The following is a 27,500-nucleotide window of genomic DNA, read 5'->3' on the forward strand; positions in this document are numbered from 1 at the left end:
ATATATATATATATATATATATATAATATATATATATATATACATATATAATTTGCATACATTTGTATATATAATGCGTACACACACACACACGCGCGCACACACACCACACACACACACACGCACGCACACACACCACCACACACACACAACACACACACCAACACACACACACATATATTATATATATATTATATATATAATATATATAATGTGTGCATTATGTGGTCGGTTGAGCTGAAAAAATATAATGTGTGCATTATGTGGTCGGTTGAGCTGGCGAGTTTGCATGGCAACTATTTTTTTCCTCAAATGAAAGGCGTGACCTCTAGGACAAAATTCCTCATCGATTAAACCCGAATGAAATCGGCTTATATTAACCAAACAAGTAAAACAATGAAAAACTATGCCATTTTAATCCCAAGTAAGGTCGGGTATCTCTGTAGGTCTACTACATATTTGTGAAAAGGGCGGACGTTGTCTCTCAAGCAGTTATACAGGCAAAAGTGTTAGTAAATATGGTAGGATTCAGTTGAAAATCTGCACACCTATGTTAAAAGTCCTGGCGAGTTTGCATGGCAACTTGGAGTTTGCTCAATTGAAAGGTATGGCCTCTAGGGCAATTCTTCATCTTTAAAGTGTGGCCCGCGTAGACCCGAATGAAATCGAGTTATAATACCGAAACAAATAAAACAATGATAAACTATTTCAATCCCGAGCAATACCGGGTTTCTCTTCTATCTATATATATATATAAGAGGCTTTGGGTCAAAATTGTGTGCACATTTTGCTACGTCAGAGGTTGGCGGCCACACCAGTGGTCAGATCGAGCTGAAAATTGACACAGGCATAGAAGGCGTGATGAGGCAGAGTTGATTAGGTTAAAACTCACCATCTGGAAAGATGCGGTTGCTATGGTGAGAAGATTCAAGGGGGCTCTAAGCCCCTCCAGACTGGCGCGATTGGCATCTAATCCTATCTATAAAATGAAGAAGGCGAACGTAGACACAGATTGGATTTTTATGTAAAAAGGGGTCTAAATGGGGCTGGAAGGGGATTCATATTTACAGGAGGGGTAACTTGAGGGGGAAAATTGATTGGGAGACGTTTTGTGGCGCTACAGTGGTTGCTTTGGTGTGAAACTGGGATTTTATTGATTTGGGAGGACACTTGGTGGTCTAGATCGGACACCTTTTGCCCGATTTCAAATTTTCAACATGGTAAAGTGGAAGCGGATTTGTAATTTAAACGCGGAAATCTAATTTTTTTATAAATGGCAGAGAGATAGATAGAGAAAGATAAAGAGTAAGAGAAAGCGAGGGAAAGTCCGAGAGAAAGGAAGAGTAAGAGAGTGGGAAAATGAGAAAGGATAGAGAAACAAAGAGGGAGAATGTGGCGATAAGAAACAGAAAGTAATAACCACAACCTCACCCGCGCGTAGAGCGGGTCACCTTAAGCTAGTATATTTTATAATTCTGAAATGCAAAAAGTTTGTTTGTTTGTTTGTTTGTCTGGTTTTGGCATTGAGAACGGGTTAAAGGCCACTAGATCCCGTCGGAGTGACTCCAAAATTTACAGGGACACGTAAAATGAGGTGAGGATGCGAGTGGGCTAGGTTAGAAATCCCCATCTTAAAAGGTGTCGTTTCTAGGGCCAAAAACGCACTTTGACAAGTCTACTCTCATTCTTTCATGTATCTGTCTTCTTCCATCACTCACTCTCTTTCCTCCCTTCCTTTCACATTCTATATATAACGTCGTTTCACAGCGTCTACTTCCCTTCCCTTCAATTTGTCTTTATAACGTCGTTTCACAGCGTCCTGTATCTCCCCCCTCCCCACCTTCGACAGCGCTTTCACTCTCTCTCTCTCTCTCTACGTCTGTCTGCATTCATAGAGAAAATTATTATCGCTAACACCACCACACAATCATGAGAACAAATATTATGAATCAGATATTTATTGGGTTAATTTATATGTGTGTGTTTGTGTGTGTTCTATATATAAATACGTATTTATCTGTATTTATGTATATTAAACTTTTTAATACTTTTTGATAGTTATATATATATTTTTTTAATTATAAATATAAATTAATAATTTTAATTTTAAATTTAAATCATTTAAATTTTTTAATTTTATATTTTATATATTTTGTATATTATATTTTTATTTTTATGTTTTAGTTTATGTTTTTCACTGTTTGATTTGCCTAATAGTGGTTATATCTCTAATTTAATTCATATATATATATATATATATATATATATATATATAATATAATTTGTATATATAATGCGTACACACACACACAAATTTATATATATATAATGCGTATATATATATATATATATATTATATAATGTGTGCATTATGTGGTCGGTTGAGCTGAAAATATGCACACCTATGTTAAAAGTGCTGGCGAGTTTGCATGGCAACTATTTTTTTCCTCAAATGAAAGGCGTGACCTCTAGGACAAAATTCCTCATCTTATAAAATGTAGCCCGAGTAGACCCGAATGAAATCGGGTTATATTAACCAAAATGTGAAAAAGGGGTATAAATGGGGCTGGAAGGGGATTAAAATTTACAGGAGCGGGTGTTTAGGAATTCTCTGTTACATCAAGCTAAAAAATTTGCGCCAGCCTTTTAATCGTCAATGTGTTGCCGTCCATGATGAACAAGTTTTGAATGCTTGCCATGGTGAGTCTACTGTCGTGAGAAAGAATCACTTCAAAACTTGGTGTTTAGGAATTTTCTTTTACATCAAGTTCAAAATTTTACGCCAGCCGTTAAACTGTCAATACGTTGCTGTCCGTCGTTAAGAAATGCCAGCCATGGTGACTCTACTATCCTCAGATTCTATCCCTTCAACCTTTGGTTTCCAATATCTTTTTTTTCAGCTCGCAAGTTCGTCTGTCCCTTTTAAATGTTAGTGTTTTGCTGTCTGCCTTGAAGCAGACCTTTCCGTTGTGACTGCCTGATATTTATGATTGATCTTTCAAAATATTTTATTTCTCAACTTACTCAAGATCTGTTGTTGTTTATAAATGGGAGAGAGATAGATAAAGATAGAGAGTAAGAGAAAGCGAGGGAGAGTCCGAGAGAAAAGAAAAGTAAGAGAGTTGGGAAGTGAGAGAGAAAGGAGAGAGAAACAAAGAGGAAGAATCATCATCACCATCATCATCGTTTAACGTCCGTTTTCCGTGCTAGCACGGGTTGGTCAGTTTGACCGGGGTCTGGGAAGCCTGGAGGCTGCACCAGGCTCCAGTCTGTTCTGGCAGTGTTTCTACAGCTGGATGCCCTTCTTAACGCCAACCACTCCGTGAGTGTAGTGGGAACTGGCAGCGGCCACGATCGGTTGGTGCTTTTTACGTGCCACCGGCACAGAAGCCAGTCAAGGCGGCGCTGCCATCGACCACGTTCGGATGGTGCTTTTTACGTGCCGAAAGGACGCAACAGAAAGTAACAACCACACTCTTACCTGCGCGTAGAGCGGGTCACCTTAAGGTAGTATATATATATATATATTATATATATATATATATATATAATATTATATATATATATATATTATATATTATATATATATTATATATTATATATATATATATATATATATATATATATATATATATATATATATATATATACATACATACATACATACATACATACATACATACATACATACATACATCAGTTTTATTCGAAATGGTCATCTGGTTGTACACCAACTTGACCACAGTCTATTAGTTGGAATCAGTAAAAGATTTATTTTTAATTTCTTTACTGCCGACAGGGGGCTAAACATAGAGGGGACAAACAAGGACAGACAAACGGATTAAGTCGATTGTATCGACCCTAGTGCGTAACTGGTACTTATTTAATCGACCCCGAAAGGATGAAAGGCAAAGTCGACCAAATGTCCGTATGGTTGTACCCTAGCCTTCGCCATAATCTATCGGCTGGAACCAGTAAAAGATTTTAAAGATCATATATATATATATATATATATATATAAACACATTGCACATTAGTTCCTTAGCTCCTGTGCTGCTTAAGTATGTAATTTAACGCATCTCTTTCAGCATCTCAAAATTGTTAAAGACAGTTCTAAAACGTCCGCCGCCTTCCTAATCTTCAACCTACCCCTACTACTTAGTGGCCACCTACTGAGCCAGCCATTTCTACTGGAGATTTAATACGTCATATTTTTTTGTTAATAAATTTCATTTTGCTTTTCCGTCTTTATTATTTTGTCTCCTGTTTTTGTCTTAAATTTCCATTATACTTCTATTCTGCAAAAATCAAAACCAAATATGATAATCAATGAATTTTTTTTATTTAATGGAAAGAAAACATCGCCATAATGCTGTTTCTGAATAAGATACTGTTTTTCTTCTCATTTGTTTTTCTTTCGTTTATTTCATCAGGTCATTGTGTCGTCTGCAATCGACATGATTACACATTGAATAATGAATACGGCCAAAAACATAGTAAGTAATCCGCTTTCGTATGTGTCGACTCATGAACGTTGTTAAGAATTAAATATTTTATTAATATTTTACAATTTCTTAGCATTCTACAGTGGAGCAGTTGTGGGGAAAGCGACAAAGTTCTCTGGGAAATTCTATGCGTCAATGACAATCAGCTGACTGATCTCTTCTAGAAGACTTTCCACCCAAGAACTATATCAAGAATTATGTTCCACCCAAGAACATAATAGCCAGAAATCCCTGGCGTAGCAGTGCTAACTGAGTGCATTGCAATCTGGAGATAAACTCAAAAGGCACAGAAGTAGCATCGACCGGGCCTAACTGAGATGCACGTAGAACATCGAAGCCATTCTGCACACGCTGGTTCAGTATCTACACAAATTCTTATGTGGAGCTTTGTCGAACAGCTGTGGTCGTGTATAAGATGAAGCCGGCGCTCAGCCGAGTCCATCGTGTAAACTGCCCCGTCCCTGCCTTGTTTGGATCGGGAAGAATTATACAGTTCTCCTCAACCTGGTGTCTATGACGAAAGAGGTTATGCTGTGGGTGCGACTGAAAAGATTAAAGACTGCTACTTTCACTTTCGATGAAACCCTCATCGACATTTCCAAGTTTCAAATAGAGAAGGAAGTGCTGCCCTTCAGTAAATTTGCTGAAATGTGAGTTGACGACAGCAGCCGACATAAGACGCGGGACTAAGTCCCTCCTGAGTGTATGCTGTCCATTGATTAGTGATACCCAGTACAACATACTTTCTTAGGTGGTCAGAGTAATCTGTATCTGTGGTATTCCCTGATTGATCAAGGGGGCCTGTCTCCATTTTGGTGTACATTTCTTGGATTGTGCCTTCATTGCTATCTGTTGTTATTTTCTTTTTACACAATACGAAACAAAGAACCGACGAAGGATTTCACATCGATATAATCCACTACTCACTCCCATTTCATAACTGCTGGCCTTGTGTCTAAATTAGAATTAGTAGTAGTAGTAGTAGTAGTAGTAGTAGTAGTAGTAGTAGTAGTAGTAGTAGTAGTAGTAGTAGTAGCAGCAGCAGCAGTAGTAGCAGTAGTAGTCCTCGTCAATGTTGAGGATGATAAATGAAGGATGAGGAGTTAAAAAATTATTCATGATGTCCACGTATGAGCATGTGCTTCAATACGTCTAAATGTAAGCCTATAGCAAACACATTGATAAAAATATTCCCATCTAGCAAAGATCTCAATTATAGTCATAATTAAGTTCACGTGCAAGAAAATTACACGATTGCTAAGACCGCCAGATTAGATAAGCTGTCTTGGCGTATCCATGATCTCAAAATGCTATGAGCTAAAACACTGGAAGATCTTTCATGGGAAAAGCAAAAATTCTTGAAGTGCTTTAAACATTTTGGAGAATGGTACTTTGAGTCAGCACAGTAAGTTTGTTTTAATAAATCAATTGGTGGAATCGAAGTTAGAGTAATATCTGATACTCTTTTACTCTTTTAATTGTTTCAGCCATTTGACTGCGGCCATGCTGGAGCACCGCCTTTAGTCGAGTAAATCGACCCCGGGACTTATTCTTTGTAAGCCCAGTACTTATTCTATCGGTCTCTTTTGCCGAACCGCTAAGTGACGGGGACGTAAACACACCAGCATCGGTTGTCAAGCAATGCTAGGGGGACAAATACAGACACACAAACGCACATACATACATATATATACATATATACGACGGGCTTCTTTCAGTTTCCGTCTACCAAATCCACTCACAAGGCATTGGTCGGCCCGGGGCTATAGCAGAAGACACTTGCCCAAGATGCCACACAGTGGGACTGAACCCGGAACCATGTGGTTGGTTAGCAAGCTACTTACCACACAGCCACTCCTGCGCCTACTTTTTCTTTTCTTTTTTTTTTTTTCATTTAAATCATAAAATTTTTTTTTAACGGTCTTTTTCAGAGTTGTACCTGTCTCGCAAGTGATTTGATATGAGATCGTTTGTTGAAGCTAAAACAAATACAGCGTGGGAAACTCACTTCAGATATTCAAAAACACACAAACACTGTTAACCTCACTTAATGATTTATCCTTTGGTGTCAAAATTTTCGTCGCACTGTTTTTGACTCGGTCACTAACACAGTTTCACGGTGACTGATCTCAAAGTAGCTTGTTCGCCAGTACACATATAAGCCTCGAGGATTTAAATATTTTTTCTCTTTCTTTTCTTTTTGTGTCTTCTTGTCTGTATAGGTCAACATTCAGGTTATCATCACAAGCTGCTCCTATTTCATCTTTCATATCAATTGATATATCGATATTATTGATTTCACGTGACTGATTAGCTCTAACCTCAATCTGTTTATTTTCTATTTCAGGTTTTTTTTTCCAAATTACTCCAAATAAATTATTGAAATAAGATGTAGTATTAAAGCAGCTCAAAGTATTTGAAACGACCGAATCAAGCATGGCGGTAACTTTAAACCTATCCTCAGTGGTAGAATAGCTATACACATCACTTTTCTCGCCTACCTTTTCAGCTTCTTTGTTTATGCTTGGCAAATTTATTTGAGTTCCGATACCTTTCATCAAGAACCTTAACTTCACCAAGAAAACTATCCCATTTTTACGTAAAGAACTTTGGTTATCCAAAATTAATTTCAAATTATTCCCATACACATTAATTGTCGCATTCTGAACTTGGTGGCAATATTACGGTAGTGAATTGCTGTTAAAAGTCTGACTCAAGTTGATGCCATACAATTCCACTCAAAGGAATTTGAATTAATCTGAATGCTTCTCACGTTTAAAATTGCTTCCACGGTGCAACATATTGTTGAAGTTCTGAACAGACACCAGAAGAAAAAATAGTGACTTCAATGCAAAATTTAGCTGTGCTAGCTTCACATAAGTTGAGATTATAATATGTACAAGAAGAAAATAAAACCAATAAACTGAACTGACTTAAAAGTGTGTGACACTCATTAAGGCAATCAGACAGGTTACGAGGGGCGTTCAATAAGTAATGCCCCTGACCCACTTCCCATAGCAGTAGAGCAACGACACTTGGCACAGTTATTAGTCTTTTCCTACATAGGAACTACCCAGAGTTATGTATTTCTCCCATCGTTTGATACAGCTCTGGAGACCGTTTTTGTAGAAGACCCCAGCTTGGTCCTCCAACCACGACGTGACTTCAGAAATCAAGGCTGCATCATCTGGGAAACGCTTTCCTTTCAAAATCAACTTCATGGCTGGGAAGAGGTGAAAATCAGAGGGTGCAAGGGGAGGAGTTCATAGCTGCACGCCTGTGCTTCTGATCTGGCGACACGCGAGTTGTGGACCGGAGCGTTGTCCTGCAGGAGGAGGATGCCTTTGCTGATCTTGCCCCGCCTCTTGATTTTGATAGCTTCTCTTAATTTCCTCAAAAGTGAAGCTTAATAGGCTCCTGTAATTGTGGTACCCTTTGCCAGGAAATCTGTCATCACTACTCCGTCCTGGTCCCAAAAGACTGTGAGCATAACCTTGTCAGCGGAGGGCTGCACCCTTGCCTTCTTTGGAGGAGGTGAGTCACGGTGCTTTCACTGCATTGACTGGGCTTTGGTCTATGGATCATAGTGATGGACCCAGGTTTTATCCTGTGTGATCAGTCTTTTGAAAAATTTTGACTCATCTTCTTGGCACATCTCCAAATTCATCCTCGAGCACTCAACGCGTTCTTGCTTCTGGAAAGGTGTGAGCAACCTGGAAATCCATCTGGCAGACACCTTTTGCATATGCAAATGGTCATGAATGATAGTTTCCACAGACCCGGTACTAATCTTGACCTTATGGGCTATTTGGCGAATAGTTATGCGTTGACCTTCCAAAATGGCAGCCTCAACTTGACGGACAGACGTCTCATCAACGGCAGAAGGGGGCGACCAGATCTGGGAGCTGTTTCCACAGAGTTCCGACTATGTTTGAATTCACAATGCCAGCGTTTTACAAGGTCATATGATGGGGCATCATCACCATAAGTTACTTTCATTTCATCAAAAGACTTCCGTGGTGTGCGTCCTTTCAAATACAAAAACCAGGTCACTGCTCGACACTCAACAGACTCCATTTCACACTTGACTCAGTTCAAACACCTGTAAATCAGAAACCACAATTAGTTCAGAGCTGTAATTCGCCACTTAATCTATAGAGGTATAAATAAGTGCACATGCAAAATTTCAGCTAGATCAAACAACTGCAAGTGGGTCAGGGGCATTACTTATTGAACGCCCCTCGTACTTCTGTTATCGTGGCCTCGGCCGTGAGTTGTTCAAAGTATCAAATATTAATATAGCTACATCATCGCTTTCCGATTACAGTCAACAAAATCAAGAAGTTTGCCTTTTACATCATATCTTTATTTAGATAAGCATGTTGTAACATCATTGAACAAGGAAGGGATCTTTTCGGTTTGAACGGCAGTTTTTTCTAGCGGTGTCATATGAAATTGTCACCCATAATTATGACCCTAGTATCGATCTATTGCATTTCAATCTGTTTTACGGTTAGGGTTATGGGTGGGGGGAAGGGTATCTTTTTTTCTTCACAGATGTAAATAAACCCAATCTGTTTCTTAAACGAGGGACATATTCATACGGCACAGGATGTTTTTTTACCTCAATAGACGTCAGTGATTGGTTGAAATTGCAGAAATTGAAGAAAAACAACAACAAATATCTTACAAACTATAGAATTTTCTCAATAAGGCCAAGAGAAAAAGATGTTTTATAAACACATTCTACCAGTATACGAAGTTTAAAATTTTTTAGTTATCTAGAAATTATGTTAAAGACTGCCGTTCAAACCGAAAAGATCCCAAGGAAGACTTGCATCAGCAATGCTACTGTAATATTTTACATATTTACGTTCTATACAATAGTCTTACTCAGGTGATGGGCTTAACAAGTAATTAACTAATTTTGACATCCAGAATTAAGCCCCTCTTCCCAAAACTGCAGACCTTGTGCCTAAATCAGGAACTATTATTATACTTGTCCCCTCTTCTACCTTGAGAGTTGTTATTATTTTTTACCTTCATGTTAAAGAGTAAGCATTCTTCACTGTAGAACAAAATCGAAGACATAAACAATCTATTTTTATTATTCTGTTGCTGCGCTACGACTTACGTTTGTAGGCTTAAACAATTCATACATAATACGCTGCACGCCATCTTACTTTCATTACAAAAGAAAAGTGTATATGGCCGAGTTTGAACCCACTTCTCCCAATTATTAAACGAAACAAAAAACTGTCCCACAAAAGTCAGTCTATTGTGTAACGAATAATATGAATATTTATATGTTGTCCTATAACAGTTTGTCTTCGATTTCGTACCCCACCCCCCGTTAAAATATTACAGAATAATATCAGGGATGATCTGACATAACAGAGCCCCTTGGTTCCCTTGCATAGTAATTGAAGGTGTTCCTTCATTAATGAAAGCTAGTTGAATGTTGACTTCTGTTGTTATAGAAAATCTGTGCTCTAATTTCGTCAACGCTAAATAAAACTGCAAGAGATCGCTTGGTCGAAAACGACAACGGTTTGTTGTCCTTTAATTTTGATTTCACTGAATCCTCTTCCTCATTCAACTTTTATTTCCTTCTTCATCTTCATTTATGAGGATACATTTCGCAAACAACAATAAAATAAATTACAATCAGACAAATTCTCTTAACAATTATAATTTTAATACAAACATCTTTCGTTGACTCACTGATTATGAAAGGCTGTTTTAATTCATGTGCCTATGATTAATACGCACATGAATGGGTTGTGTGGTGGTTTTATTATTATGAAACGTGTTGCTAACAATACACTGTTATTATTATTATCATAGCAAGTAATACAGTCATAATAACACAACTCACTGATTCCATTTAAGCCTGTCCTATTATTATAATTACAAAACACGCAATGTGGAAAAGCTGATTTCATTCATAGGCGTGTCAACGATCCCCATATAAAAATGTGTTTTGTGTCGTTCTAGTTCGTATATAATAATACTAATATATATAATAATAATATGTATAATAGTAATATATAATAATAATAATAATAATAATAATAAATGCCCTGATGCAGTACCAGGCAGTGGCTCTCATGGCTTCTGATCTTAACTGATTGGAAGTGTTATCATGTACATTGTTTTGTCTTGGTATAAAAGATGGGCTACAGCAAATATTCTGCTCAAAACCACAGATTTGCTTGTCAGTTGTTTGACCTTAACCAGTTGAGCATGTCCCTTAGTGGCTGACGATATGTGCATCTCTGATCACGAGCAGAAGTAGTGGGGGAGCATCATAACCATGTGTTGAGAGGGATTCTTTGGGGTTTGAATAATTCACCTCTGGAGACATGGGTGGGTTTTTCAACATCCTTAAACAACCCTTATTCAGGGACCGTTTGAGCGGGATGGGCTACTCAACCTGAAGAAAATTCTAACTGGGCCCCACCTGCAAGGTCATGTGCAGTTTATCTTGATATGAGATCACCATGCCGCGCACATATGGTTGTGATGCATGTGCCTGGTGTACCTTTATCAGACGGGTAGTCATGATGGGTATATTGGGCTTCGTATATTTTACCCCAGTGTCACTTTGATGGCATGAACTGCTCTCTCACTCAATAATAATAATAAATCCAAACTAAAAATAGAACAGCAACGAACCATGATAAAACGATGGCAAGAAAAGCCCCTTCATGGTAAATACTGGACTAAACTAAACGCAAAAGAAATAGACAAAGAAAAATCCCAGCAATGGTTGAGAAGCTCAGGACTCAAAGCAGAAACAGAGGGATTTTTAATTGCAGCACAAGACCAAAGCCTCCCCACCAGAAATTACCAAAAACATGTAATGAAAAGAAATATTACAAGTAACTGCAGAATATGTGGAGATGGACAAGAAACAATAAATCATATTATCTCTAGCTGCCCAGTCTTGGCTAAGAAGGAATATATTCACAGACATGACAGAGTTGGAACCTACATACATTGGAAGCTATGCCAACATTATGGAATAACAACAGAAAAAAGATGGTATAGGCACACACCAGAAAAGGTCACAGAAAACGAGAAAGCAACCATACTCTGGGATATGCCGATACACACAGATAGAGAAATTAAGGCCAACAGACCAGATATAGTTGTCAGAGATCATGAAGGAAAAAAATGCTTTCTAATTGATGTATCAATACCGGCTGATGACAACGTGTCTCTAAAAGAAATGGAGAAACTCTCAAAATACAAAGACCTGGAAATAGAGGTAACTAGAATGTGGAATCTGAAAACAGAAACAATTCCTACCATAGTAGGTGCATTAGGCATGATAAAAAAATATTCAGACAAATACATAACAAAAACACCAGGACTTACAAACACATATAACATACAGAAAATTGTACTACTAGGCAATGCACACATCCTACGCAGAACACTTTCCATACAATAACCATTAGAGCATCACAACAAATCACAGCACATACCCAAGGCACACAGGGCTGTGCTCGGTAGTGAAGTGAAAGCACGCTATAAAAATAAACCTACTGAATAATAATAATAATAATAATAAGAAGAAGAAGAAGAAGAAGAAGAAGAAGAAGAGAATAATAATAATATAAACACTATAATAACTGAGTGCAGAAGGCTGTTCTCACGCTTTAGATGGCTATTAGATGGCTTGCTGTTTTACACACACACACACACACACACAGGCGCACATACATTCTGTCACACACACACACAATCACACGCTCACACATACACATACACTCTCCCTCCCCTCCCTCTACCTCCCACCTTCCTTCTCGCTCCTTCTCTCTCTCTCACACACACACACACACACATCCTCACTAACACGCACGCGACAGGGTTTCATTTTAACAACGACCAGAGCCTCCAAAAGAGATTCTACAAACCAGAACATCGCAGAGGGCGAAGTTTCTCAAAATTCAAAGGACTGATTTAGTAGCTGAATCCCCTTTTTATAACCCATGGCTACCACTTACAGAATTTCGCCTTTTGTAATTCATTAATTCGTTTATTTTGAATAATAGCAGGTCCCGAAATGAATACCATGGAAGACACCATCTTTAATTGGCGTTGCCTAACTTGGACATGGTGTGAAGCAAAGAAAAAAACAAAACATAAAGATTATTATATTTCGTTTTTGGATTTGGTTTGCAAGATTCTTTATATGAGTTCGTGTGTTAAAGCATATTCTGTTGTGTCTGGGGAGAGTAATTTTCTTTTTGTGCCTTATTATGTAACACACTCACCGGTAAAATTTCCACTTTTTTCTTATTTTTATTGTCCTAAAATTTTTGAGAGTCAAAACTATTGAAAAGGTTGCAAGACGCAACGAAAATTTTAGGACAATAAAAATAAGAAAAAAGTAGGACATTCGGAACTCACACCAACAAACAGCGTACAATGTTTCTCTTATTTTACGAATTTCATTAACTTTATGTAATACCAGATTGCTTCACTCCCAAGCTGCGATTGAAACCGGATTGATTGAATTAAGCAGACACCCAACGAGCAGAAAAGCAGATTGTCATCAGTTTCTTCGGATCCTTCTATTTCACTTCACTCATTCAGAGGTGAATAAATATTTTAAAACTGTTAAACTGTTGGGGGAAAAATGAAACACGAGGTATTCGAGGAAACTTGATGGCGGACGGCGTCGGTAAGGTCTGCTGTTTACAGTCGGATGTTGTGATGGTAGGTGGGCGAGGTTAGAATGTTCTCGCTCCTGGTGCATGTGATTCCAATGGTGAGAGAATGGGTACTGGCAGAGACTGGAAGAAAGACAGGGTCTGAGAGGGAGAGATAATCTGGCAGAGAGGTAGAGAATGATAAACCGTGGGAAAGAGAGAAAGAAGGAAAAAGAGTGATGAACAGGGAGTGAGAGGAAGACAATATACGAAGAAATAGAAAGGTACACACACATACACACACACATAACATGTAGACGTATAATACATGTGGATTGACATACGACAAAGAAAGAAAGCAACAAAGGAAGGAACGAGGAAGAAAGAAAGAAAGAAAGAAAGAAAGAAATGAAGAAAGAAGGAAAGAAAGAAAGAAGTACATTATATCTCATGGGTGCTAAATGTTTGTGCTTTCCGACAGGTTTTGTTAAAGGAACGTCAAACTTGGAAATTGCAACAAAGATTTTGATGAGAATCTCACGACAAGACAAGTGTTCCTCTGTTGTTTGTGAAAGACTGAACTTAGCGGAGCAAAGTAGAACAGTGAGAGTGACTTTCTCTGGGGACAGTGAGGCTATATAAATATGTATGGATCAATATAAAGAGAAATCTCTTGAGATGTATACTGAAGCAAGCGTTAATAGAGCTAATGTGGCGAACAAGAAAACTTCAATAAGCAATCAAAACTATACCCGTATCGAGGTGTATATATACTGAACACAGACAAAGCATAGAGTGGAAGATAGAAAAACAAAGAATTTGAAATAAGATGTTGCGCTGAAATCTCAAGTTAAAGCTGAGAATAGGGAATGAAGAGGAGAGGGGGAAAAATTTGATCGTTGCCAGAAAGGGGTGACAACTCTGGACATTTACAGATGGACAGATATAAATATATATTTGAAAAGAAATTTCCTTAGATAAATAATTATTAACTATATTTAAAAAAAGAACTCTTTAAAAAGCAGACTTGATGGAATGGCGAATTTTAGTCTGCTTTTTAAAGAATTTTACCATAATATTTTTTTATATCTGTGTCATTTTTTTTTTTTATATATTTGTGTCTATAAATAGCAATTTCAGTTATAGTAGCGTTCTACCTTCCAGTTCAACTTTCTGGCTTTGCTTCTCCTCTTAAAGTAAGGAAATCTTGCTAGAATCAGTTAGGAACGAGGGAGTACTGAGAGCAGAGAAAAAACGGGAAAACAAAGGAAGAAGTACAAAAAGGACATGAAGAATTACGCAATAATGGACTACACAATCAGTTCGATGAACCCACAACAGAAGTTGCTGGAAAACATAGGTGGGATTGGCTGAATAAAGGAACATTTAAAAAAGAGACCGAGAGCACTATACTGGCAAGACTGAGCTTTGGTCACGAAGTGGAGGGTCAACCTTAGGAATGAGCAAGTGTCTCCGCTGTGCCGCATCTGCAATGAAGTGGATGAAACCATTGCCCTTATCACGAACGAATACCTTAGACTTGTCCAAAACCACTACAAGTTGTGGCGACACGACCAGGTAGCGAAACTGTGCGAAAAGTGGGGCCTAGAGAGAGGCAAGACGTGGTATGAGCACAAACAGCAAAAAGTGGGAGTGTCGAAGACGAGTAAAATCTTCTGGGATTTCCCAATCCAAACAGATCAGGTACTAAAGCATAACAGAACGGACCTAGTGGTGGTGGACAAGGTGCACCACATATGCTGTATAGTTGATGTTGCATGGCCCATTGACTTACGAATAGTCAAGAAGGAAGGCAAAAAATGGATAAATACAACTCTCTTAAGTAGGAAATAGCCCGGTTATGGGAAATGAAAGAGGTGAAGATAGTGCCAATTATTGTTGGGTCTTGGGGACAGTATCAGGAGGCATCAAGAGGAATATAAAGAACACTGGAATAGAGGGCCCAGTAGAACTGTTACAAAAGGTTTGCCTCCTTGACATGATGAGGAGGAGGAAGAGGAGGAGGAGACGAAGAAGAAGAAGAAGAAGAATCTTTTCTTGTATAGGACTAGACAGAAGACCTGACATTCTGCAGAGTATGTGTTTGTCGATTGCATCTCAACTCCAGTGTTTAACTGGTACTTATTTTATCGACCCCGGATAAAAGGCAAAGTTGGTCTCAGTGAGATTTGAACTTAGAACATAAAGAATCAGAAGAAATGTCGGTTAATACTAATACTACTACTACTAATAATAATAATAATACTATACCCTTTTTGTGCTTGCTTACTGCACTCATTTAGATGTTTAATACTTCAATCCCCTTTTCCACATATTCTGTGTTTGTTCTCTGACTGATTTATATCATTCTTTGTCTTTATCAAATTCGTTCTAATGCTTATTTCTGAGTAGCTATAATCAGTAATTCAGTTTCTTGTTTCAGGTCTCCATCCGTCAGCCACGACCAGCGTTCTTTACTCCCTCACTTTCCAGCAATTTGTCCTGCTTTTGGACTCTCTTCGATATTTCTTGCTGCGGATAATATTCTTTCTTCCCTATAAACAACATTGTTTTTTTTTCAAGTCCAGTAATGCAACACTGATGGTGTCTTCTGCATTTAACATACTTCTGCTTCATTCCCTTCTTAAATAAAGGGCATGTGCATATTAGTTTTAGCATAATGTGCGTTATGCATTATTTGCAGTTTCCTAGTTCTTCTGTCTAATTCCTGTAGCTCTGTTTTTGTTCACTTTAAAAACAGGAACAGAATATCTTAATACTAGCATGGTATATTTACTGAGTGTTTTGATAATATTATCTCTTCTCGTTAGTTTTATTTCGAAAAACTTGCTAATTCTTCTCTTGTACCATTTGAGGACTCACTTCGTTTTCCATTACTCTTTCTTCTTGCAGCACACCAACTTATTTGTATCTTTGTGCCATCAGATTTAATCTTTTCATAATTAATACTGCACACTTATTCACCTCCAAACGCTATAATAATAATATCCTTGCTAAATATTCTTAGATAAGTGAATCCAGATCATTGGTTTGTAGTTTGAGGTCATCGAAATAGAGCAGATAACTTATTTTCACCGTGGTTTCAATAAACTCTTAGATAGATCTGAATTTTCTCAGTATGCTTGTCAGAGGAATTGACGCAATCACGAAGAGTAATGGAGGGAGCGAGTCGCCTTGAAACACCCAAATATCCTCATCTATATTTTTACACTTCAACACTTTAGTTCCAATTTCCACGAATTCATCGCTATTACTAAAAAAAAAACCTCCTAATCTTCTCATTGACCCCAAGTGTCCTCAGGCACTCCAAAAGCCAAAAGCGTAATGCATTATCACATTGCAGCAGCCTTGTAAATAGGTGGGAGTCTTGGTACGTTGCCCTATTTGACATTGGCACTTCCCCTTGCTTTCTTAAGCGGAGTTCATTCTAGAAAATTACCATTTGTAAATCTCACAATGAGAGATATTCAGCAACAGTACTTTGGAGTAAAGATTATTTGCCAACATAACATGGCAGTCCTGGTTTAGGACGAATGTTGCCGTAATTTAGCCCTAGGAGACATCGTCTCCAGCTAGCTATACGACACGATCTGTGTCTTTATATTTTCGAACAAGGGAATCTAGCACCCCCACCCAGCTCAAAACAATATGAGGGCAATAGATTGTGCCATATAGAGCCAGCTGGAGACGATGTCACCTGGGGCTAAATTACAGCAACATTCGTCCTAAACCAGGACTGCCATGTTATGTCGGCAAATAATCTTTACTCCGGAGTTCATTTTGTTGAAAACATTCAGATCATACTTCCGATTTCCTCCTTGCCCATATTCTTCTGGGACGTAGACCTGCAAGGTGGAATGGACATCAGCCGCTTTAATCTCACTTGTCTGGGAAGGGAGCCTGCAAATGTCATACCTGTGTCTTTGTTTCCGTCACTAACTTACTTCAAAAGAAAAATTAAATCGGAAGCCAAAATCAATAGTCTCACAATGAGAATTTATTCCTGTCCACAGAGCTAAAATAAGCAGCAGCAGCAGCAGAAGCAGCAGCAGCAGCAGCAGCAGCAGCAGCAGCAGCACAGCAGCAGCAGCAACAACAACAACAACAACAACAACAACAACAACAACAACAACAACAACAACAACAGCAGCAACAACAACAACAACAACAACAACAGCAGCAGCAGCAGCAGCAGCAGCAGCAGTAGTAGTAGTAGTAGTAGCAGCAGCAGCAGCAAGAAGAGCTACAAGAACAATTGTGCATATAAACAAAACTCCAGACTTTATATTAGCAAATACCGTAAGACATGTTGACAGGTGTTCTATCGATCTTTGCCAATCAATCAGTTTATAAAGGAGGGATTGCGGAGTGTCTTGCAAATTGAATTGCCATATAAAAATGGTGCTTATTATTAGACGTAGTTTATCTACACACGAGAAATCTTTCACACACACACACACACACACACACACACAAGCATATGCGCGCGCACGTGCACACATGGTGGAAGTCACAGATTGGGGGGGGGTACGAGGAGATTGACAATTAAAATTTGATTTGTAATGATATAAAAGCTGATAGGAATTTATTCTTTTTAACTATTCATTGGTTGTGTATTCCGTAGTATTGCAACCAACTTTTAAAGCGGTGAATTGGCAGAATCGTTAGCGCACCGGTCAAAATGCTTAACAACAGTTCATCTGGCCTTATGTTGTGAGTTCGAATTCCGCAGTGGTCGACTTTGCCTTTCGTCCTCTCAGGGTCGATAAAATGAGTACCAGTTAAACCCCGCCATGCAGCGGGACTGAACCCGGAACCATGTGGCTAGGCAGAAAGCCTCTAACCACATGGCCAAGCCAATTTACTATTGCTGTTTTAAGCCAATACGATTTCATGCGTATGTTTAAACTCCGATAAATGGTACTCCGAGCTATCGTCATGTACATGGTGTATGATTTTAAGTCGATCCTGTCAGTATATCGACAAGAGTTACTCCCAACAAACTGAACTCAGAAAAAATAACAATCTCGATGCTTTCACCCTGTTCTCTGAAGCAGAAGTCATATCAGAACAAAAATGGAGAGAAATTTTGGAAACTGTGAAGTTTCCGGATGGCATTAGTAAAAGGTGCAGCTTCAATTGGATGCTGTTTTGCGGGTAAAGCTTACTTCACACTATGTGCTCTCTTGACCTGTTAAAATTAACAGCTAAATCTATCTCAAATCACATTTTAATGTAATTTTATATATCCCGAAAGAGACTGGATGGTCATAGCAAGAATGGCTTAGAATAAAAACTCTGCTCGACCAGGATTGATATGAACCTAAACAACGACAGCAAACGAACCAACAACGGTTCCTAGCTAGAAACAGCAGCTAAACCATGGCATACTGTCCTTCCAAAAGGACATATTGGGTAATATAGTCCTGGAAACACGTTTTGCCGAATAAAAGGTGAGATGGTCGCAGTTAGAAGGCCTCTCATCAATCGTCTGCTCAACCACGATCGATCAATAGCTAAATAACAATAGCATCATCGCAAAAAGCATCTGTGAGGAGAGAAGTACAGAATGGCAACTACTGCGCGCTCCGACCGAGTCCGTCTGTTTCTGTTGAATCTCACCATTAGAAACAAACTAAGACAAGAAGGTGCTACTCATATTGAAATTTAAAACTATCCGCTGGCGAAATTCTCCAAAAATCCGGGTGGACAAAAAACACTGATTTAAGTCATTGAGTCCCAACAGTCAATTAATTTAAGTTACATAACAATGAGTTGGTAAAACAAGCGACGGGTAGGTTCTTAACACATCTGCCTCCCTACAGGCGTTTTATTTATGCTCTTGCAATTCGTCCCTGGACGAGATTGTAGAGAAAAGTTCAGTAACATGGTCCTCAAGAGGATTACTAAGGTATGCTTTATATATGTCGGACATTTTCCAAACATATTTCAAATCTTATGCATTTGTGGATTACTGAGCAATGGATAGCTTTTACGTAGTCTTCTGTGTCACGGTTTTGCTTATTTTTCCTCCCGACATAAGCATTACCATTAAACCGGCGACAGTGTTCGTTCGAATGCTACGGGGGAATTGGTCCGAGTCTCGGCGCTCTAAATTCAAACCCTCTCAGGTCAACCTTCCTTTCAGTTCTTTCGAGGTCGATAAAAAAAAGCAGCAACCCAAGGCTGTGGGTCGACGCATCTGTTAGATGGCCGAGCGAGATGCCTTGCAATAGCCAGCGATTCTGGTGTATCAGACCAAGGTTGGCGCAGATTTCCCCTTCAATAAATATCAATGGTACAACGAAGAATGGGGACTTGCATGTAATGGACAACAGTCAGACTTCCTCAAAAATATTGCCCAGGCCTGCATATGTAGATATAATGTCGACCTTGAACGACAGAAGCCTTATATAATTATTTGAGGGAGAGAGGATAGGAAGGGGGATATTTTTATAAAGAGGATATCATATATTATACATGAAGATCAAAGGTAAATTTCAGAAAACAACAAACGTGAGTTGTAAGAAAAAGAGTTGATGTCTGTAGCAGACGACGATCTGCAGCATGTCCGGACTGGCTCACTGCACTCCAAACGATAAGAACAAGGCATAATAAGGCCCCAACCAGGTATACGCTCATAGGGGTGAAGGATTTCATGCTGTTATCAAATCAATCAATCCATTACATATCGATCTGAGTTGACTAAAGGTGCACAACAATAAAAGAAACGTTAGTAGAAGGCCACAAATTTATTGAATGGTTTTGTGAATTGGATCAACCAAGTGTCGCTTTTTTTAATGAAATAACTGGAGCAATAAGAGATTAGGAAAGTCGAAATTGACAGGGATTCAGGACTAATTTTCAGTCCACTTCTTTAGAGTCCACTGGAGAGAAAGAGAGAGGGAGAAGAGAGAAGGAGAGACAGACAGACAGACAGACAGGTGTGTGTATATAGTGAGAGGGAGGATGGAGAATGAGCAGGGAGTTAATGATTAGATTATGTCTGTTGTCAGTAATAAAAGGCGTGAGATAATACTGAAGGCAACGGCAGTGAACCGCCACTGGTGCGTGACATCATCGATCGTCGGAGCATCACGGTTGGACGAGGATTGCGGATTTTATTCTACCATCCGAGCCTATTTTCATGTTGACACCGATCAGGAGTTGATTGCATCGACCCCGACCAGTTAGCACTTGATTGGTACTTTATCATCGAATATGGAAGGATGAGTAGAAAAGTTGACTTCGGCACGTTTTGAACTTGGAACATATAGGGCACGATATACAACACGGCATTCTGTTTGATGCTCTAATGATACCGCCAAACTGCCACCCTGTTTGAAATTTAATTCTACCGTGCTACCATATCTTTCACCCCAATCCCATTGTCCTATAAAATAAAATAAAAACCCTAGTAGATAAGAGGACCATCCACCTGGTCAGTCGATTTTCTAAAATTAGCATCCAAATATCGCTCCATTTTCATTCTACGGTCTTAAAATAGGGGTGGGATACATTTGACAGTACTCAAAAACCCCAAAAGAACGATATGGTCATGGCTGGAACGCCATTGTTCATTGGTATCCTTGACCAGGAGTAAATTAGGAGCAACACAACATGGTAAAAATAAGAACGTTTTTAAGGACAATTACAACAGTAGCAGCAACAGGGACGTCTCTAATGTTCAATATTACCCCAACAGCTATAGCGAGGACGTTATCCTACACCAACACCCTTACATAAACACAAAGGAAGATACGAGTCAAGGGGGAAAGCCTATAAGCGGTCTTTCGGTATGCGAGAAATGGCAGTCAATTTTTCAAATCACACACTGCAGTATGTTTTAAAACGGACACATTAGAAAATGTAGTTATAGATATATTGTCTGAATAAGAGGGATGGTCAAGGATGGATATAAGATGACCTGGTTCTAAACAGCAACAAAAACAAAGGAGCCTTTATATGGTCGCTCGTTATAGAGACTGACACCTTGTGAACCAATACCGAAAGAATGTTTGTTTTTTTTTTTTGTTACTTTTTTTCATTTTCTTTTGTTTCTTTGACGGGTAATGAATTGCATCGGATTGCTCAGAATTCGTTCTGAAAGGATGAAAAACAAAAATTGACCCCTCGATGGAATTTGCAATTAAAAACGTAAAGAACCGAAGATGGGGAATATCGCAAGACCCGACACACGATTCTGGCGAAAAGATATCGATGAGGAAAAATACGAAGAGAGTTGGGGAATAACAAGATGAACAACAACAAACTTACCTTGGTGTCCTGTGCCTGAACAACAGTAACGTAAATCCGTTTAGCTCGACCGTTAGAGCAAGAATGTCTGTCACTTGTATTTATTTATTTATTTATTATTATTTTTTTTTTAGAGAAACGTCCGCATTTGACATGAGACGTTAAATGAAAGTATCTTTCTTATGGACTTTGAACTACGAACTACTAAACAACTTGGTCCACACTATGGTCCTTGATAGCTGTGTGCGAGCTTGTTTATTGTAACGACGTCGCCGTAAATGTTTTCGTCCGAAACCCAACTTGTTTGTTTAGAAAGTGTTTGTTTGTTGGTGATGGTTTTGTTTATCTGAATGACTGGAGAACAGCGAAGATAGTGTGTCATATATGACAGGTAGGTGTGCGTGTGCGAGTATTTATAAATGTGTAATATACTTGTATATTACACATGTTCATATATTTGTATACGTGTCCACATTTATCAGTGCACGCTCAGAAAGTGAAATTAAAGTAGTTATGCGAGCCAACGTCTAAATTTTACATACAACGTGTGTGTGTGTGTGTGTGTGGTGTGTGTGTGTGTGTTGTGTATGTTGTGTATGTGTGTGTTGTGTGTGTGGGGGGGGGGGTACGCACTCGCGTTCGCACGCGAGTGTATTGTGTGTATATCTACATACAAGACAGCAAACAGTTCAATGGCTTTAGGAGGCTTGCCGCTTTACTACATCAATGAATGAAACAGCTCCACAATCACTTTTCACGAACGCACACACACGCACACACACTCTCCTCCCTCTCTCTCTCTCGCTTTCTCTTCTATCAACTCCACACTGACGTTCTAATACTACTTCTTCACTCCGGCTGTTCCTTCAATCACACGTACCCTTACTTTCACGTTTAATTTGTACGCGTTACCAGTGAAACACCCTACACCTCAATAATATATTTATTTCCTCTAATCACTCTTTTACTTTATCTCATCTTAAAAGCCACTACCACCACTTTGCTTTCGTTGATTCATCACCGTCATGACTTTTTAAACATTTCTTTTCCTCTTTCTTCTACATTCACAACGTCTTATCTCTATCGCTCCGTCTCACACACTCGACTTCGATTCTCCTTCTCCTCCTCCTCTTACTTTAGACAACGCTCCAATTTCATTGGTCGAGAAATCTGCTCTGTCTTTTCCACCCTTCCTCTCTGAAATGTATAGCAACCTGCAATTTTTTTCCGTCTTGATTCGCTCCAAATAAGAACTCTCACTCACCATGGACACAGTTACAAATGTTTTTCTGTGTTTGTTGTGTGGCTTAAGAAGCTCGCTTTGCAACCACTGCGCGGCACTTTGAGCATGTGCCTCCTACAATAACCCCGAACCGACCAATGCTCTGTGAGTGAATTTAGTAAACAGAATCTGTGTGGCATTACTGTCCTCCTTCTGATTGACAATATGAGTACCGGAGTCGATTAGCCCCACCCGCAGTGGAATAACTCGAACAAATAATGGGTAAAAGGTGTGCGCGTGCGCGCGTGAGTGGTTAGGAAACTCGCCTCACAACCACACTGATTCCACTTCGCGACGCTCTGGGTGAGAGTGATCCATTGACAGAAACCGCGAAAGTCCGTCGAGAGCTCGCGGGTGGTGGTGGCGGTGGTGGTGGCGGCGGGTGTTGGAGAATGAAACCAGTTACAACAATCCCACGGAAATATATTTCTTGACATTTATTCAACGTTGTAGGCATACCAACATTAAATCTCAGATTATCCAATAAAGGATATATATATCGCATAATTAATTAAATATTTAATTAATGATTTTATGTGTTGAGTCTATAAGAGGCAGAGCTCATGGCCCTTGCAAACACTCTGAGTCTGCTGAGATTGGTGTTGTTGGTGTTCTGATTAAACTATTGCAGGTCAACATTTGTGGGAAAGATACCAAGTGGAGTTAAAAGTTTTCCTTTGGATTTTCACTGATGATTTTTCACAACTTGTATCTCCATCTTAATTCATTAATTTAACACAATCTGCGGAACTGCTTAGTGTTTATTTTCATATATAACAGATAAACATTAATTGTTTATGCTTTATTTTCATAATGAGTAGTGAAAAAAATGAAATTAGAGCCATTTTGTGCTACCCGTGGGGTAAAAAATTAGTGAGTTCAAGAGCAGCACCAAACAAATTTATAATGTGGGAAAGGCAGAAACTGCCAAATAATGCGTAACAGACGTTTGAAGGAAGGTGACACCAACGTCAAAGAGAAGCCAAGGTCAGGGTGACCCTCTGCTGTAGAAGCTGAGGTCTTGCTTGAAATGGTTGAACAATCGGCAAGCTCAAGCACTCGTGCATTGTCGGCAGAACTTGGTCTGTCACAAAACGCCATCAACTGACAACTCCATAAGCTTGGCCTTGTGAACAGAGGCTCCTCATAAACTGACCAATAACCAGGCTCAACGACGTCTGAACACTTGCAAAAAGTTGCTGGCAAATCCTTGGGATACCCGTTTTGGGCGTCGATTTGTAACTGGAGACCAAAAATGGATTTATTTTCGTTATTCTAACAAGAGAAATCAGGGGTTTCGTTCCAGCCCGGCTTCAGAATCTGATGTAAAACAAGGGCGAGTTGAACAGAAGACCCATGTTGTGTGTGAAAGCGCGTGGATTAGTGGTTAGGTTATTCGGCTCACGATCGTAAGGTCGTGAGTTCGATTCCCAGAGGCGCGTTGTGTCCTTGAGTAAGACAATTTATTTCTACTCGTAGTTCAAAAAGGCCGGCCTTGACACGTTCTGTATCATGTTGAATGCGCCTGAGAATTACGTTCAGGGTATGCGTGTCAGTGGAATACTCAACCACTTGCACATTAATTTCTGGAGCAGGCTGTTCGGTTTGTGGGATCAACTGGAACGATTGTCGCCGTAATCGATGGAGAACCAGGGCAGGTTGTACGTTTGTTGAATTTTCGAGGGGCAGACGGTCATGCTGTGAAAGCTAAGCTTTATACTCAACAACTGCGGTGAGTATATAATGCTTTGAAAGCCCGCTATTCGGCATTGGTCAATCAAAAACACAGACTCCAGTAGCATGACAATGCCCCAGCTTTCACGGCCAAAATGAGGAGATGCAAACTTGAGGAACTTGAGAGGCTGGAAGTGTTGCTTCACCCTGTCCATCAGATTGCAACAATTCCCGATTCATGGCTCATTTCCTGCAAGGGCGTAGGTTCAACAATATGGATGATGTTGGAAACGGCTGCAGGGAGATTTTTGCTTCTAAACCAGCCAAATGGCGTAGGCTTAGAATTGAGCTTCTGGCACAACAATGGTAAAAGACAATAGAATACGAATGGGATATTATTGTTTGATGAATAAACGTTTCTCGCATGTAATTTGTTTAAACTATTAATTAAACTATTAATGATTAAACTATTAATTACAGCTTGAAATACGAAAGAATCTTTTTACTCACTCTGGTATGAACAGGGAGGAGATTACAGCCGGGTGGTGTTCTGTGGAGAAAGAACAGGACATAATGGATAGTGTGGGGTTGAGAGGGTTGGACACACCAAGAGATTTGGAGAGATGAGCTGATGAGGAATATCCTGAAGAGGTATGAGACATGCCAACTCCGAGGATCAGAAACCGTTATAGTAGCGGTAGAAAATACAAGAGGAGACAACAGACCAGTGAGTCAGGGGCTGAAGTGTGTCCGTTAGTAATTCAATTTTAATCAACCGAATCAATCTTTATGGATGCTATCTAGGAAGTCGGTGAGTGTGTGTAACACCAGTACCTGGGATATTGGGGGGCAACTGCTAATCACAGATGTGATGTTTTCCACACAAACAAGATATAATCTACATTTCTAAAGGTTCACTGTTTCTTTTGTTCATTAGCATTTCGTAGCAATTTCCTGTTCTTGGATTGCAAATTCATAGTTTCGAGGTGTGATGAGATATAGCGGTCACGAGTCCAAGAGAGGCTGTGCTCTATGTTGATAATATTGTTTCTTTTAAGTCTTTGGGAAACATAGCCATGCATAGTCTTTTTGGTATGCTGGACGTTTCACATCCAGGTCATCTTTGAGGTATGCTAGTCTGGCCGTTTGAGGGTTGTACAGGAGGTCATCCGGAAGAGAGCGCTCCCTGAGGATCTCGCTACCGACACGTAGGATACTCTTCTCTTCATTTTCCAGCACTAAGTTAATGTATTTATTTTTGATGCTGTTGTTTAGCAAGTGCTGTCGGAGAAAGACAATACGACATTTGAAGGTTGTCGGCACCAATCTCAAGCCTGTACCTTTTCATCTTTTCTTACGTAAAGCCTGTCGATATCACTATTCCTCTGCAAATTTCCAGTTGTACGTATGTATGTATGTATGTATGTATGTATGTATGTATGTATGTATGTATGTATGTATGTAGGCTCTAGCCGCAGTGACGACTAAAATCTTTGGGTATACTCTAGAATAAACTTTAGTATGACAAATAAACACTGCTGACACGTCAGTAATTTAGTATAAACGAGAGAAACATTAACGTATCAAATAAATGTATTGAATTTACGAACGTAGTATCTTTGGGTATATACTGTGAGGTATAACTCGGGGATTTATGTATCAAGCTCGACATCCACAGCAATACGCTTACACCCACTCACACCCAGATGGGTGAATTGCACAACCAGTGAACGCACACACACACGTGTGCGTATTTTGATTGTGCAACTCGCCCATATGCATGTATGCGGGCGCGATTACATTGTTGCACATATCGAGCCCAACTAGCATGCATATGTACATGTGAGGGGGTACACGTACATGCCGTGCGCGGGTACCCCCTGCATTTGTACCCGTGCGTGTATATACACATGGAGACTACCACACAGGTACAAATGTGTATAGTAATGGGAGCCCCATCACTACACTCAATGTATACTCTCACCCATCCGCACGGATTGGAATTGAATCTCCGGTGTATATGTTGAGGCTTATATGTAGCGCTGTGGAGTTGAACGTCGTTGAAATTGTGAATGAATGGGTGGAGTTGGGAAATGTAACCGGGTGGTGGGCTAGCGTTGCTTGGAATTGGGAATGGAATAGTGTAGTAGTAAGGCAGGCATCGAGAATAGATTTGGGTTACTGCAAGTTGTTTGTTAGAGCTGCTAAGATGAGCTAAAGCTCATAATTGTATATAATAATTTATTATGGTAGTTTTATTAAAGAATCCATTCATAATAAATTTTTTTTAAGTAGTGTTGGTTTGCCACGTGGATATAGTTTTTAGTTCCATTTATTCTATTTCTCCATTCATAATTTTAAATGACGTTTACTTTCCATGGCGCGTATTCTTTTTTTTTAATTTTTTTTTTTACATAAGTTATATTTCTATGGTAACGTAATTTTGGTTTGGTTTTTTTTAACGGCTAAGAATTTAATTTCACTTCATAATTTGAAACTGACTTGTAAGTATGTATTTTATTTCTCCTTATGTCATATTGTTATTTTTGATATTCTGGTTAATTACGATGTATTTAATGTTGTTTTTTATTGGAGTGTTTATGTATATGAGATTGTGTGTGAGTTTTTAGTTGTATAATTTATTTATCTGTATGAGTGTGGGTGTGTAAATATTGTTGTATATATCGAGTTTAGTGAGTATGTATATGCGTATATGTGAGGGAGTATATGTATCTGTTGTGTTTGTGTGTTTGTGTGTGAATGTGTATATGGGTTTGTTATTTAGGTTTTGGGATGTATGTGTTAATTTGTCTGTGTGGGGAGGGAGTGGGTTTTTGGTGTATATTGAGGTTTATAAGTTAGTATAGGTATGTGTATAAGTCGTGGGTCTGTGGTTTACGTGTGTGTTTTTTGTGTGTGAATGTTTAGGTTAGGGGGATTGCTATATAGGTTTGTTATAGAGTTTAGCAAAGGGAGATTTTATCGTTATATGTTTTTAAGAGTTTTGGTTTATCATGGTTTTTTTTTAGGGAATTCGTGATAATTTGTCTATTTTCGATGTTGGTTGTTTTATTACATTGTTTCATTCATAATTTTTGA

The 27,500-nt window shown here is 39.0% G+C and overlaps 1 protein-coding gene across 2 annotated transcripts in view; it reads right to left on the reverse strand.

The window, feature by feature from the left end:
- Positions 1–22,520, reverse strand: part of LOC115215687 (leucine-rich repeat-containing protein 15-like) — a 92,276-nt gene extending 69,756 nt beyond the window's left edge. Inside the window, exons 1-2 of one of the 2 annotated variants that reach the window (XM_036506173.1) lie at positions 21,472–22,520; positions 11,820–11,825 (exon numbers count right to left, since the gene is read on the reverse strand). In XM_036506173.1, coding sequence (XP_036362066.1) covers positions 11,820–11,822 — 3 coding nt within the window. In that variant the 5' untranslated portion in view covers positions 11,823–11,825; positions 21,472–22,520. Of the gene's footprint in view, positions 1–11,819; positions 11,826–21,466 lie in introns of both variants that reach the window. The other variant, XM_029784963.2, reaches the window with a different exon arrangement.
- Positions 22,521–27,500: the final 4,980 nt, after the last annotated feature.

Source organism: Octopus sinensis, linkage group LG9 (assembly GCF_006345805.1).
Source record: "Octopus sinensis linkage group LG9, ASM634580v1, whole genome shotgun sequence".
Lineage (NCBI taxonomy): Eukaryota > Metazoa > Mollusca > Cephalopoda > Octopoda > Octopodidae > Octopus > Octopus sinensis.